This window comes from Jaculus jaculus, chromosome 1 (genome assembly GCF_020740685.1).
Source record: "Jaculus jaculus isolate mJacJac1 chromosome 1, mJacJac1.mat.Y.cur, whole genome shotgun sequence".
Taxonomy (NCBI): Eukaryota; Metazoa; Chordata; class Mammalia; order Rodentia; family Dipodidae; genus Jaculus; species Jaculus jaculus.
In genome coordinates this window covers 151,507,935-151,522,228 of record NC_059102.1, presented here as the reverse complement: position 1 = coordinate 151,522,228, position 14,294 = coordinate 151,507,935, and the positions used below count along the sequence as shown (strand labels likewise).

Genomic DNA, 14,294 nt, shown 5'->3' with positions numbered 1-14,294 from the left:
AATTCCAGGTCCGCCTGAGCTAGAGTGAGACCCTACCTTGAAAAACCAAACAACAACAACAACAACAAAATTTGGGATACAGGAGCTGCCAGACTGCTAATACCCTGGCCTCCTGTCCACTAGGCCAATGGGTCAAGCGGACTAGCATAGACTGGTGCAGCCTGGCAGCAATGGACCGGAAGCCCCTGCTGTAAGTGGCCAGAGTCTACAGTCTGGAGGCGCTTCTCACCTTTTGCTTTCTGCCCCTCACCCAGGATAGAGTTGACAAGTGCAGTGTTCTGGGTGGATCTGATCATTTCCCCCTTCACTCGTAGTTGAACATTTTTGGCATGAACACCAGGGGGCGATGCTGTGCCCAAGGCCAGGACCCTCCTGGTGTGTCCTGACAGCGGTTCCTGCTCCCCACTGAGGGCGCCTTCTTCAGCTGTGAGAAGTCCCAGTGGGTGCTTTACATTACAGAAATTGCCTGTCACCCAGGTCTGGTCACTATACAATGGACATTGTCTATTTCATTTGGTGTACCTTTTTTCTCACCACTTGCTTTTAAATTGTATCAGTGTGGATTCATGGGCCAAAAAAAAAAAAAAATAAGCATGCTATCATTCAGTACGGTCGGCTTTGTGGTAAATTCTATAGTAAAAATATGCAAAATAGGGCTGGAGAGATGGCTTAGCGGTTAAGCGCTTGCCTGTGAAGCCTAAAGACCCCAGTTCAAGGCTTGATTCTCCAGGACCCACGTTAGCCAGATGCACAAGGGAGCACACGTGTCTGGAGTTCGTTTGCAGCAGCTGAAGGCCTTGGCACACCCATTCTCTCTCTCTCTCTCTCTCTCTCTCTCTCTCCATCTGCCTTTCTCTCTGTTGCTCTCAAATAAGTAAAAATAAACAACAGCAACAACAACAACAAAAAAAAAAAAATGCAAAATAAACCAGGCATGGTGGTGCACGCCTTTAATCCCAGCCCTCAGGAGGCAGAGGTAGGAGGATCGCTGTGAGTTCAAGGCCTCCCTGAGACTACATAGTGTATTCCAGGTCAGCCTGGATAGAGTGAGACTATACCTCTAAAGACAAAAAACAAAAACAAACAAAAAAAAACCAGTTACTAGTTTTGTGTTAACTTTTCCTAAAGAGACATGTCGGTACCCTCAGGGTAATGCTAGCATCAAAATCCAACTCTGTGAGTACTGAGCTTATTGGCGTTACTTACAGAGAAGGGAGGAGGGTGCTTAGGGGAGCATGGGTGACTCCAAGGCGTCTCTGGCGCTCCATGCATACCACTCAGCAGTTGTTTACCACTTCTGTCACCTTGGGGAGAGGGCTTGTGATTTCAGGGGCTTCCCCAGACCTGAGATGTTTACTCTCTCCATCTCAAGAGCCTGTCTCCTCCCTTCAGGAGGGAATGTTTTGGTTGGGAGGAACTTGCTATGCAACAGTAAGTATGCAATTCCATTGTCGCTTAAAAAAAAATCCATTTTATTTACTTACTTGAGAGAGAGAGAATGAAGCAGAGAGAGGGGAAAAAAAAAAAAGGCACACCAGGGCCTCCAACCGCTGCAAATGAACTCCAGATGCATGTGTCCCCTTGTGCATCTGGCCTACGTGGGTCCTGGAGAGTCAAATCGGGATCCTTTGGCTTTCAGGCAACCGCCTTAACCACTAAACCATCTCTCCAGCCCTTGTTTTTGTTTTTTCAAGGTAGTGTCTTGCAGCTCAGGCTTCCAGGCTGACCTGGAATTCACTCTGTACTTTCAGGCTGGCCTCGAACTCACTGGTCCTCGTACCTCTGCCTCCTGAGTGCTGGAATTGAAGGCGTGGACCACCACGCCCGGCTCCACTGTTACATTTTGTAGGCCCACACCGCCTGGGGCTTGGCCAAATGGAGCCCTCCAAGTGGCCTATGTCCTTTGTTGTTGTTTTAGATAGGTTCTCATCATATATAGCTTCAGCTATGTACAATGATCCTCCTGCCTCAGCCTTCCGAGTGCTGTGTGGGATTACAGGCATGCAACGCCATGCTTGGCTTGACCTGTGTCCTTCTGACCTGTCCCCACAGTTTCTGAGCTCACCTTTGCTCCCCTGGCCCACGCCCATTTCAGCCATCCCTCCCTCCAACGAACCTCAGCACAACGCTGTGGGCTGCTCTGCAGAGCAGGGGCCCGGGGCTTGTGAACGACGCACTGAGTCCTAGGTTCAGGAAGCTGAACGTTTGAGAGCAGGTTCTGCGTGTGGGGTCCTGGTGGGGGCTCTTTCCAGTTACAGGCTGCTTGCGTGTTCTGTGGAGAGAACACCGGAGCCCTTGGGGGCCCTTTGCATAAAGGCACACAGATTCCATTTATAAAGGCACCCATCATATGCTCTAGTCACCTCTGATATCCCACCACTACCTAATCCTTCACTGTAGGGGTGAGAGTCTCAACACTTCAGTTCTTGCGATGAGAGGACATTCTGTCCATGGCAGAATCCTTTGGGAGGAATGGTCTCTGGACGCAAGAGCTCTGTGCTGTGGCTTGGCTACTGCCATGGGAGAGTCACTGGTTCCAATGTGCTTTCTGCCTACCCAGCTCAGAAATACCTATGCAAGGGCTAGGTGTGGTAGCGTGTGCCTTTAATCCAGCCCTCAGGAGGCAGAGGTAGGAGGATTGCCATGAGTTCACTTTGAGACTACCTAGTAAATTCCAGGTCAGCCTGGGCTAGAATGAGACCCTACTTTTGATAAACCAAAGAAAAGAAAGAGAAATCTATGCAAGTCCCCACCAACACTCCAATGCACCACAACCCCCTGGCCTCTCACTTCAGAACAGAGCTGTTAGGGACTAGGCATGGCTCATGCTTGTAATTGCAGCACTTGGAAGGTGGAGGCAGGAAAGTCAGAAGTTCAAGACAAGCCTGGGCTATATAAGACCCTTTCTCAAAAACCAAACATCCGCCAGGCAAGATGGTGCACACCTTTAGTCCTAATACACGGGAGGCTGAGGTAGAAGGATTGCTGTGAGTTCGAGGCTACCCTGAGACTACACAGTGAATTAGTGAATTCCAGGTCAGCCTGCCCTAGAGCAAAACCCTACCTCAAAAAACAAACAAAACAAGCAATCCCCCCAAACCCAAAACAAAACAATAGCAACAAAAATCATACACGTGGGCTGGAGAGATGGCTTAGCGGTTAAGCGCTTGCCTGTGAAGCCTAAGGACCCCGGTTCGAGGCTCGGTTCTCCAGGTCCCACGTTAGCCAGATGCACAAGGGGGCGCACGCGTCTGGAGTTCGTTTGCAGAGGCTGGAAGCCCTGGCGCGCCCATTCTCTCTCTCTCCCTCTATCTGTCTTTCTCTGTCTGTCTCTCTCAAATAAATAAATAAATAAAAATTTAAAAAAATAAAAAATATCTTTATATAAAAAAATCATACACGTAAAACAGAGCTATTAAAATTTTGAGGGCTGAGGAGATGGTTTAGTGGTTAAAGACGCTTGCTTGCAAAGCCTGTTAGCCCATGTTCCAGAATTCCCCATTGCCTGTGTTGAGGGCTCTGGTGTTCAGGGAAAGGCTTCTGGAAGACAGTCTATTCTGTCTGTGAGTGGAAGGGTCCAGATCAGGGAGGAGGCACCAGCCCTGAGCTCAGCGGACCCGAAGTGCTCTGCGTGTGGTGGCAGGTTTGGCCTGGGCAGGCTACCAGCTCCAGCCAAAGTTGGTGGCAATAAATTTTTTTTTTCTCACTTTTCTGGGGGAAGGGATGGAGGACTGAACTGAGGGCCTTGCACATGCTAGGCAAGTAAGTTTCCCAGCCTGGCCCTGAGCTTGTGATCTCCCCGTCTGACCTTCTGGAATATCTATGATGCCAGGCCTGTGCCACCAGACCAGGATGCTTTTCTCCGTTCTTGTAAACATTCACAGAAAACGTGTGTTAGACAATTCACACCCTGCAGCTGGACGGAACAAAAGCTGCTATCTGTTCCTCCCGTCAGCTGGCACTTCTTGCCAACGACTTCAATTTCCTGTTCTCCCCCGTTTGGATCAGTTTGCTGTGGCAGCCTTACAAAGTGGGGAGAGAGGAGAGTGTTAACAGAAATCTCAATCACAAGATCACAGTCTGAGGTAGGTTAGGACAAGTTGGCTCCACTGAGGCCCTTCCCTAGCTCCTGGGGCTTTGCGGACAGTCTTCCACGATCCTTGTCTAGCAGGTGTCACCTCACCCTCCTCTGCCTTCATGTTCAGGGGACGTTCTCCCTGTGTGCACGTCTCCATGTCCAAATATACACACACACACACACACACACACACACACACACACCCAGGACTCTGCTATTGAACAAGCTCTCTACCGCTCAGCTACACCCTAACCACTTATCTCCCACTTTGATAAGGACACAGTCACATTGCATTCTATCCCACACTCAGTTTTTTTTTTTTTTTGTTGTTTATTTTTGAGGTAGGGTCTCGCTCTAGCCTAAGCTCACTTGGAATTCACTCTATAGTCTCAAGGTGGCCTTGAACTCACATAGATCCTCCTACCTCTGCCTTCCAAGTGCATTAAAGATTAAAGGTGTGCACCACCATGTCTGCCCACACTAATTTTTAACTTGATTACCTTTCAGAGGACACTATCTCATTCTTCTTTTTTCTTGTTTTACATTCTTTAAAAATTTTTTTTGTAGGGCTGGAGAGATGGCTTAGTGGTTAAGGCACTTGCCTAAGGACTTAGGTTCGATTACCCAGAACCCACGTAAGCCAGATGAACAGGATGGCACATGTGTCTGGAGTTCGTTTGCAGTGACCAGAGGCCCTGACGTGCCCATTCTCTGCCCTCCCCCATAAATAAATAAAAATAAAATATTTAAGAAAATAATTTTGTGTATATGTACAGGCATATATTATGTATGTGTACGTAATGGCATGGGCATTCCACTGTGGGCATGTGGAGGTCAGAGGACAACCTTGGGTGTTGGTCCCTGCTTACACCTTTCTTAAAGCAAGGTCTCTTGTTCACTGCTGCATTCAAAAGGTTAGCTAGCCTGTAAGCATCAGGGATTTTCCGGTCTTCAATTTCTGTCTCACTGCAGGAGCACTAGGAAAACAGACACTCATGCTACTGTGCTTGGGTCTGAGGCTCTAAACTCAGGTCTTCACACTTGCACAACAAGCATTTAAAAAATATTTATTTATTTAGGAGAAGGGGCAGAGAGAGAGAGAAAGAGGAGGCTGGAGAGATGGCTTAGTGGTTAAGGTGCTTGCCTGCAAAGCCAAAGGAACTTGGTTCGATTCCCCAGGACCCATGTAAGCCAGATGCACAGTGTGCTGTATGCGTCTGGAGTTTGTTTGCAGTGGCTAGAGCCCCTGGTGCACCCATTCTTTCTCTCTCGCTTTCTCTTCCTCTGCCTTGTTCTCTCTCTCAAATAAATAAAAATAAAAACAGATTAAAAAAAAAGAAGAAAGGGGGGTGGAGAATGGGCATGCCAGGGCTTCTAGCCACTGCAAACGAACTCCAGATGCATGCACCTCCTTGTGCATCTGGCTTATGTGGGTACTGGGAAATCGAACCTGGGTCCTTAGGCTTGGCAGGCAAGCACCTTAGCTCCTAAGCCATCTATCCAACCCACAGCAAGCTTTTTAACCTACTGAGTCATCTCTCCAGTCCCTAACTTCACATTCTGAGTCCCTGTGGACTAAGGCTCCAACATATGAACTTGCTTGGACATGGGGAGACAACCAACCTCTCAGACTGTCCACACTAATGCATACGTTTCAGCCCACTTCCTGTCCCCTTCTCCGGGGGAAGCAGTGAAATGGGGTAGCCAGTACCCTGGGTTTCAGGAATAAAGTTAGGGCTCACTCCAAGGGCCAAGGGCACAGGAGTGGAGCATGCCAAAGACTCCAGCTACCTACAGACTGGCACAGGATGGGCAGCCACAACTCTCTGCCTGTGCCCGAGGTGAGCCATTGTCAGGCGTTTGGTTGCTCTGTGCCTCTTCTTGGAGCCACTGCTCATGTCCCCTGCCCACTTCTTCCCTTTCGTGGATTTGTAAGGGCAGCTTTGCCATATACAGGAATGCATACGGGATGCCTGATGACCACTGGCATCTGTGGAAGACGTCTCGGGGGGCTTCTCCATGGTGGCAGTTTATCTTCAAGGAACACAGGAAACTGGAGGGAGGAGATGACCACGTCATTGAGAATCAGCCAAAAGACTGGCCCTGGGAGTTGAGGCAGAGGCAAGATGGAGAAAGAATTGAGGCGTTAGCACAGAACCCGAGCTCCAAGGATACTTGAACTGCAAGCAGCCTGTCTGGGAGCTCAGCCCAGGGTGAGGTCAGTCTGTGGCTGAGGCTCTCGCCAGGAGCCAGGTGGGTGAATAGATGAGTGGGCAGGTGTGGAGCCACATTGTCCCGGCCAAGCTGCACCACCCCAACCCCAGGGTAAAGGCAACTAACCAATGCTGCCCCTTAGCCTGTGGATGGTGCCAGTCCTTTGTGGGCAGCAGCTCCCCTGAGGCTCTCTTGCCACCAGAAGCCAGCATAGCTAGTAGCCCAGAGAGGAACTCCCCACTGCGGATTCCAGTGGAATTGAGAGGCCCCAGCAGAGAGCAAGTACATTGCCTGGCACGTGGAATGTACCCTGGCCTTTTCCTTCCAGCTGAAGCCCATGCTGCCAATCCCCCTCCCCCAAGGCCAACAGATGATCCTGTATGGACAGGGTAGGGATGTGGAGTCCACAGCTGCCTGTGCTGGGCACGGTCAAACACCAGAACTGGGCTTATCAGGCGTGAGTACCTCTGGAATGCGGGCCTGTCCCGAGGGCAGAAGCCCTACCTGATTGGACGCTGGCTGCGGGAGGGGGCATTTCCTCCTGGTAGTTTTATCACACAGATGGACAAACAGGTTATTTCCCACCTGTCCCTGTCCTCTGTGCTGAGGCCTTGACAACATGCACTCTTTGCAGGGAGGGCTGTGGGATAGGTCCTGCGCCAGGTCAGTGTGGGTGATTCTAGTTCAGAGATGCCCCTTCAAGGCTTGGCACCCCTCACAGCGGGGCTCTTCTTTCCTCCCCATCCTCCGGTCTGCATCCACCACGACCGTTCCCCATCATGCTCACAGTGAGACATCAATGTTCTTTTTACTGTGTGCCAGCCTCTCACATCCACAGCCGGCCCCCAAGACTCCGGCTTTCTGTGGTCACTGTCATGAGTGGACACCGTGGACTTGAGCTCACATTGCAAAGGCAGAAGGCTCTGCCCAGGCAGCTTATCCACCCACCTAGGTGGCTCCATGGGGCGGGGCCCCCAAGCTGGGGAGGGCGGAGCACCCAGGGAAGTCTTAAAGAGCTCTCAGGTCCCGCCTCTTGCCCCACGCCCGAAGCCTCAGCTCCCACCATGGCCGAAACTGCTAAGCTTCAGCTGTTTGTGAAGGTTCTGGGGCAGCCTGGGTTGAGGGGTTGGGGAAGCTGGAGGGTGGTGCTTTGCTTTCTGATGTAGGCTGAGGGGTGGGTCTCCCCAGTGGTGTCTGAGCCCCTTCCTCTATGGTGAGCTGGGACAGCCCCACACAGGTTGAATAAAGTGGGGCAGTCTAGGGGAGGGGCCACCCCAATGGGAATGGAATCTTGCTTGGGTCTTGCTTGCTGCCTTAGCTTCTGGGCCTGGCTCAGGCATCTTAGAGGAAGGCCCTTGTTGGGAGAGGTGCCATTTAGGCTGTTGGCATCAGAGGCCTCACTGGATATGGGGGGGGTCCATGTGCTAGGAGAGCAGGGATGGGGGCTGGCTGGGCAGATCAGCTAGCACCCAGAACTGGGGGGGGGGGCTGGCCTCTCCCTTACCCCTCCCTCAGCCCCAAACTGGGCTGCCCATCCCAGTGACCAGTTGGGTGGGTGAATCACTCAGAAGGCTGGCTGGCCAACCCCACCCTGTAGCCAGCCTTTGGGTCTGAAACCTGATGTCTAGCCCTGCCCAGGCTCTGAAGATAATGTTGCACCAGGGGCCCCAGCCCAGGCCCAGATTCCGCCCCTGCCTCACCTCCAGGTTCCCAGCTGCCCTGTGCCCCTGATCACTCTAGGGACCAAGTCAAGGGCTCTCACTGGACACTTGGAGAGGCCATGCCCCATCAAGCCAGAACTCTGGCATGGCTCCAGAGCCATTGGCAGTAGAAGGCAGAGTCCCACCCAGGCTGGTGGTCAGATGGCAGGGTTTGCTCCCGGCTTGACAACCCTGCTCCACCTACCCAGGCCAGTGAAGATGGTGAGAGCGTGGGGCACTGCCCTTCCTGTCAGCGGCTCTTCATGGTCCTGCTCCTCAAAGGTGTGCCCTTCACGCTCACCACGGTGGACACGCGCAGGTGAGAACCCGCCCTGGACCCCCTCCTTGGCCTCTACCCACTTCAGGCCAGCCGCCTCCCTCCAGCCTGATGTCCACAGGGCTTTGGATGTGCTGAAGGACTTTGCACCAGGCTCCCAGCTGCCCATCCTGCTGTACGATGGGGATGCCAAGACGGACACGCTGCAGATAGAGGAGTTTCTAGAGGAGACGCTGGGACCACCCGAGTGAGAGCCCAAGTGGGTGGGAGGGCCAAGATGGGGCCCAAGAGAGAACACCCTGGGCAGTTTGACAGGGAGGGGCGCTTTGGAGCACAGTGGGTTCTGAGGGTCTGACTGGAGCCCCCACATCGCCCAACCCTGCAGGTTTCCTAGCCTGGCACCCCGGTACAGGGCATCCAATACAGCAGGTAACGACATCTTCCACAAGTTCTCGGCCTTCATCAAAAACCCGCTGCCTGCACAAGACGATGGTGAGCCTGAGCTGGGCAGGCGTGGGTGAGAGGGTGGGCCCGAGGCCAGGTCTTCACTGTGTCTCTGTCCCCAGCTCTGTACCAGCAGCTGCTGCGTGCCCTGGCCAGGCTGGACAGCTACCTGCGCACACCCCTGGAGCACGAGCTGGCACAGGAGCCCCAGCTGCGTGAGTCACGCCGCCGCTTCCTGGATGGCAACCAGCTCACACTGGCCGACTGTGGCCTGCTGCCCAAGCTGAGCATTGTGGATGTAAGCGCAGGACGGCTGGCCAGGGCAGGGGGCAGGGCCCTGGAGCGAGGCCTGACCCTGTTCTGAGGCTCTGACCTGACTCTTCTTGTGCCCACAGACTGTGTGTGCCCACTTCCGCCAGGCGCCCATCCCTGCGGAGCTGCAAGGAGTCCGCCACTACCTAGACAGCGCGCTGCAGGAAAAAGAGTTCAAGTACACGTGTCCTCATAGCTCTGAGATCCTGGCGGCTTACCAGCCTGTTGTGCACCCCCGCTAGCGTACCCTACCTGTGCCCACTCATCTGCCACCTTATAAAGATCTCTCTTCCCTGAGTGAGCGTGTCCTGAACATCCCAGTGACCAGAAGCCCACAATGACCTCCACCCCAAGCCCACGGTGAAACGCTCAGGTCAAAATGACAGCCCAGAATGGCTCGGGAAGAACCCAGAGCTGTCCTCCCTTGTGGTGACGGAGCATAGGCCTGGGGCCTCCTGAAGTTGCCCAGGCACAGAGGCGTCAGGGATCTGGGGGACTGGATTAGTCTCCCAAACCAGTCAGGCCAGAGCTGGGCGGGGTGCCCTGGATGGCCGAGGGTGGGGAGCAGAGCCCCATTGAGCCCAACCTCAGGGATCCTGGCCAGGTGGGTGGGAGCAGGCTCATATTCCTCAGCTCCACCCCAGGCTGTGCGCCAACTCCACCTCTTGTGGGGGCTTCCACTGCCTGGCACAATGTGTTGGCCTTCCAAATGTGCATCTGCCCAAAATGACTTCTTGGTGCATCTTTGTGTGGGGCAGGGGCAGCCTGTCCTGCCTGGCTAGGACCTGAAAGGGTGGGACCATCGTGAGTCTTGGGGAGCCCTGACCCTACCTGGATGGGACCCCATCAGCACCTGGGCTGGCCGTGCTGGACAGGCCTGAGATTTTGCTGCCTCAGACTCAACTAGGAGGAACCTCCTCCAGAGAGCTCAGAGCCTGGTGCACCTGTTTACATCCTGTGGCTCCACGCCTAGAGTGTGCCAAGAGGGTTCTCTTGTCTCCTTCCCAGGCCATTCGCCACCTTGGCAATTTCCTACCAGTCCATCTGGCTAGCAGCTCTACCAGAGGAAGAAGTTTATTTGTTGGGGAAGGGACTTAAGAAACAGTCTTACTTCTGCCTAACAACAGGATGAGCCAGTGGAGGCAGAAGAGGGTGTTATGTCTGGTGGGTGGGGTCTTGAGCCATCCCTCTCCTTGAAGGCAGGTTCCTGGTAATTTTACACGTTTTGCAGTATCTTCAGGACTCGTCAAAGTCTACACCACTAGCTGGTTTCTTACTGTGAGAGAAAAGGGGGCGGGTTAAGCCATGGAGGTGTGAAGACAGGGGAAGGGACCATCATGAGAGGGACAGATGATGGACAGTACCTTCTGAAGCCAGGGTTGATGAGGGACTCGCCTGGACACCGTCTCCTGACTCCAGGTCCAGAGCCACCTCTCTGGTGATCAAGTTCTAGCAGAGAATCAGATTGAAGGTACTTAAATCAGAATCCCTGACCACGCCACGATCCACACAGATTCTCTCCTGGAGCTTCGAATGCCTGGGGAGACAGTTCCAGAGAAAAGAAGCCAGCCTCAACCCATATCTGAAGTCTACCCTTTACCTGGTAAAAACAGCTGAGGCCCTGCTGATCGGTGGCTCTTCCTGGGGCTGACAGGTGTCACTTCTGCAGATAGGAAGAAAAACATGCCACCTCACTCAGTGCCTGAAGGGGCAGCAAGACCAGGGTCCCAAAGTGAAGGGGCAGGTGCCCACGCACAACCGACCTGCCAGCTGTTTCTCTAGACTGCACACACGCTCTGCCAGGCCTAGAGTCAGCGCTTGCAACCTGGGGGCTGCCTCTGGGCCTGGTACCTTGGAGAGGCTGAAAGCCAGGACTGCGGGGCCCCCTGATAGGGTCAGTGATGCTCCGTCCTCCTGCAGGCTTACCGTCATGGCTTGCTGCTGGCAAGCTGCCCTGGGGAAAGAGAGGAGGCGAGGTGGGGCTGTGGTCGCGTATCACTGGCCCCAGACCCCCATCCACACTACCTCCCTGTGTCTGAGGCTCACCTGAGCCGGGAGGTGAGGTCCTCAGTCGCACTCAGGCCAAAGCGGGATTTCTGGGGGGCACAGGGACATGTAGCTGGCTGCTGGGGCCCTAAAACTATTGGCCATCCCAAACCTGTCCAACCCCGGAAACATGCAGGACCCCAGGTCGACCTGAAGGACTGCATTATAAGGGCGGGGGGTGGGGTGGGGGAGTAAGGGGGTGCCAGGCTCCCCCCAGTGTTGTTACGCACGAGCGCCGCCAGGCTGTCGGGCGAATGGCAGGTGCTCCAGAGCTCCGCGCCGTCCGTCACACTGGGCGGGAGTGGCTGTCAGGCCCGGTGCCCGCTGCGCTCCCGCACCCCACCCACCCACCCCCCGAGGCACCCCCCCCCCACGCACGCACTAGAGGCTGAAGCCGCCGCGGTCCCCATCCCCCTCCAGCTCGCAGTAGCACACGAAGCGGGGAGGGCCTGAGCCCGGCGGCAGCGTGCAGAGCAGCGGGGACCACCGAGGCGGCCCCATGGCAGCGGGGCGGGATGTCGTCCAGAGACGAGCCCGGCAGGGGCCCGGATGGCGCTCGCTCTAGGGCGGGACTTCCGGCGCGTGCAGGGGCAGGGCTACGGGCAAGGGAGCGAGCTGCGCGTTCAGGACCAGCGGAGCGGGGTGCGGATCGCGGGCCCGCAGGAAGCTGGTGGGGCTGGGGGCGGGGCTCACTGAGAGGGGCTTAGTGGGCGGGGCGGGGCTTGAGGTCAGGGCTTGCCTCGCTGCTGGGCTGGGGTGCAGGGGGGGGGCCGGGATCGAGCTGGCCGGGGGGAGGGGAGGGGAGGGTCTCCTGAGCCATAGTTCATATAGATGGTCTCACCGTGTGTCGGTTCAGCGGTGCCATCTTGGCTGTAGCCCTGGTGCCCACGCAGAGGCCTGTTCAGCTCTCTTCACTTCCTGTATCCCTCTATCCCGTCTAGCGCTCCTTCTCTTTTGCATCCTACCCCCAACATGCTGGTCCCAGTGGCCGGGAGCCACTGCTTCTGTACAACGCTTTAGGAACGGACGCAACGCTTTCTTGTGCTTAAGTGCGACAAGTCAAAAAGCAAAAGTAGCCGGGCGTGGTGGCGCACGCCTTTAATCCCAGCACTCGGGAGGCAGAGGTAGGAGGATCACTGTGAGTTTGAGGCCACCCTGAGACTGCACAGTGAATTCCAGGTCAGCCTGGACCAGAGTGAGACCCTACCTCGGAAAACCAAAAAAAAAAAAAAAAAAGTCGCTATCTCCAGAGAGGGAGCTAGAGCACACTGATCCCTGCTCCAGTAGTGGACCTGTCTTGATCCCCAGAGACTTGGAGGTCACACAGCTTGTTGTCCTGAGTTGAATTCTGGGATAATTCACCTCCCAGTGGTAGGTGATGAGTGCATGCCCATCTCTCTCATGATGCTCCTGTTTACATAGCAACTTTGTGTCTTCCTATGGACCTTCTCAGTAAACCTTGTTAGTCGGGCGCAGGGGTGCATGCCCACCACTTGGGAGGCAGGAGTCTCGCTTTCCTTCTTTCTTCTCTCCCTTCCTTCCTCCCTCCCTCCTTTCTTTCTTTTTTTAAGAATAAGGTCTCGCTTTAGCCCAGGCTGACCTGGAATTTACAACATAGTCTAAAGCTAGCCTTCAACTCACGGTGATTCTTCGACTTCTGCCTCCAGAGTGCTGGAGTTAAAGGCCCGGCCAAAACCACCTTTTTTTTTTTTTTTTTTTTTTGGTTTTTCGAGGTAGGGTGTAACTCTACCCCAGGCTGACCTGGAATTTACGTATTCTCAGTGTGGCCTTGAACTCACAGCGATCCTCCTACCTCTGCCTCCCAAGTGCTTGGATTAAAGGTGTGCGCCACCACACCTGACTGAACTCATTTTTTCAATTGTTTTTTTTTTAATATTTTATTTATTTGAGAAAGAGGCAGAGAGAGAGTGTGTGAGAGAGAGAGAGTAAGCACACTAGCGCCTCTAGCCACTGCAAATGAACTCCAGACACGTGTGCCACCCTGTGCATCTGGCTTTTCATGGAGAAGGGGGAATTGTACCTGGGTCCTTTGGCTTTGCCAGCAAGTGCCTTAGTGGCTAAGCCAACTCTCTAATCCCAAAACCTCCTTTCTTTAAACAAACAAAAGAGGGAGACTTTATTTGAGTTTCATAGGAGAACCCACACTTCTGAGGATACAGGGTCAGTGAGCTGGGCAAGGAAACTAGAGGGATGCAGGGCCTTACTCTGGGTGAGGTGTGGCCCACCAGGGTGGAGGCAATTCTGAGAAGCAAGGGCAAGATCTGACATAGCTTTCCTCCTTGGGATTCTGGGTGGAAAACCAGCTGATGGTTGCCCCCATGTGGCCTGAGTGGGATGCTGCAGAAAATGGCAAGTCCTGGGCTAAAAACTAGCTAGAGGAGAATGAACAATATTCATTATCTAGGGACTCCTAGAGCTGTAGATGTTTGCCCTTGAAGGAAAGGAAGGGTGTTCCTGAGGCTGTGAAAGGTAGCCTTCATTTTCCCACTCCAGGCTCTTCCTGGTGAGCTCCTGGGGCTGAACACTGGAACAGTTGCAGGAAATCAAGCCTCCTCCTCTACCGATATCTCCCTCCACCTACAACCCTGCTGCTATTGTAGCTGCTCTTTTGCCCCTTCTCTTGGCTCCTGTTGAAGCTGAATGACTACAGATAGATGCAATGTGAATCAAGTGACCTCTGGAGCTCAGGTAGCGTCTCTCAGTAGACGCCTCTGGAGCGGGGAGGGTTGTGACTATGCTTTGCTCAAACCTGGGAGGCACAGCTGCACAGGGGCACCAGATGGGGGTGCGACTCTCTGGTCCTTTCCCCTCTGTGTCCTCTCCACGTCAGGTTGGGGACAGGGACACCATCTGGGCAGAATGCCAATAGCTGGACAGGCCAATGGGAGGCATCAAAGGGGCTGTCTGGTCACTGGAGTCAGGGAAGGACTCCTTATGTCAATGACTTATCAGCTCAGAGGCTCTCAAACAAGAAAAGAAATCTAACCGGGCATGGTGGCGCACACCTTTAATCCCAGCACTTGGGAGGCAGAGGTAGGAGGATCACCATGAGTTTGAGGTCACCCTGAGACTACATAGTGAATTCCAGGTCAGCCTGGGCTAGAGTGAGACCCTGCCTCGAGAAAGAAAGAAAGAAAGAAAGAAAGAAAGAAAGAAAGAAAGAAAGAAAGGAAGGAAGGAAGGAAGGAAGGAAGGAAGGAAG

At 54.0% G+C, this 14,294-nt stretch overlaps 2 protein-coding genes across 3 annotated transcripts; one reads left to right on the top strand and one right to left on the bottom strand.

The window, feature by feature from the left end:
• The first annotated feature begins 7,342 nt into the window (after nucleotides 1-7,342).
• Clic3 (chloride intracellular channel 3) lies at nucleotides 7,343-9,322 on the top strand. Its single transcript, XM_004654106.2, has 6 exons — nucleotides 7,343-7,392; nucleotides 8,202-8,311; nucleotides 8,391-8,516; nucleotides 8,655-8,761; nucleotides 8,836-9,011; nucleotides 9,109-9,322. Exons 1-6 carry the CDS (start codon nucleotides 7,357-7,359, stop codon nucleotides 9,265-9,267), a joined length of 714 nt encoding a protein of 237 aa, XP_004654163.1. The 5' UTR covers nucleotides 7,343-7,356; the 3' UTR covers nucleotides 9,268-9,322.
• Nucleotides 9,323-10,081: 759 nt separating this feature from the next.
• Nucleotides 10,082-11,609, bottom strand: Paxx (PAXX non-homologous end joining factor). Of its 2 annotated transcripts, none has more exons than XM_045131963.1 (7): nucleotides 11,454-11,609; nucleotides 11,302-11,362; nucleotides 11,072-11,121; nucleotides 10,789-10,979; nucleotides 10,626-10,688; nucleotides 10,390-10,474; nucleotides 10,082-10,301 (listed from the first exon to the last, which is right to left on the bottom strand). In XM_045131963.1, the coding sequence occupies exons 1-7, from the start codon at nucleotides 11,570-11,572 to the stop codon at nucleotides 10,262-10,264; spliced, it is 609 nt and encodes a 202-aa protein (XP_044987898.1). In that variant the 5' UTR covers nucleotides 11,573-11,609; the 3' UTR covers nucleotides 10,082-10,261. The 2 variants fall into 2 exon arrangements, with proteins under 2 accessions (XP_044987898.1, XP_044987899.1); XM_045131964.1 differs by having other exon boundaries at nucleotides 11,450-11,597.
• Between the last annotated feature and the right edge of the window lie 2,685 nt (nucleotides 11,610-14,294).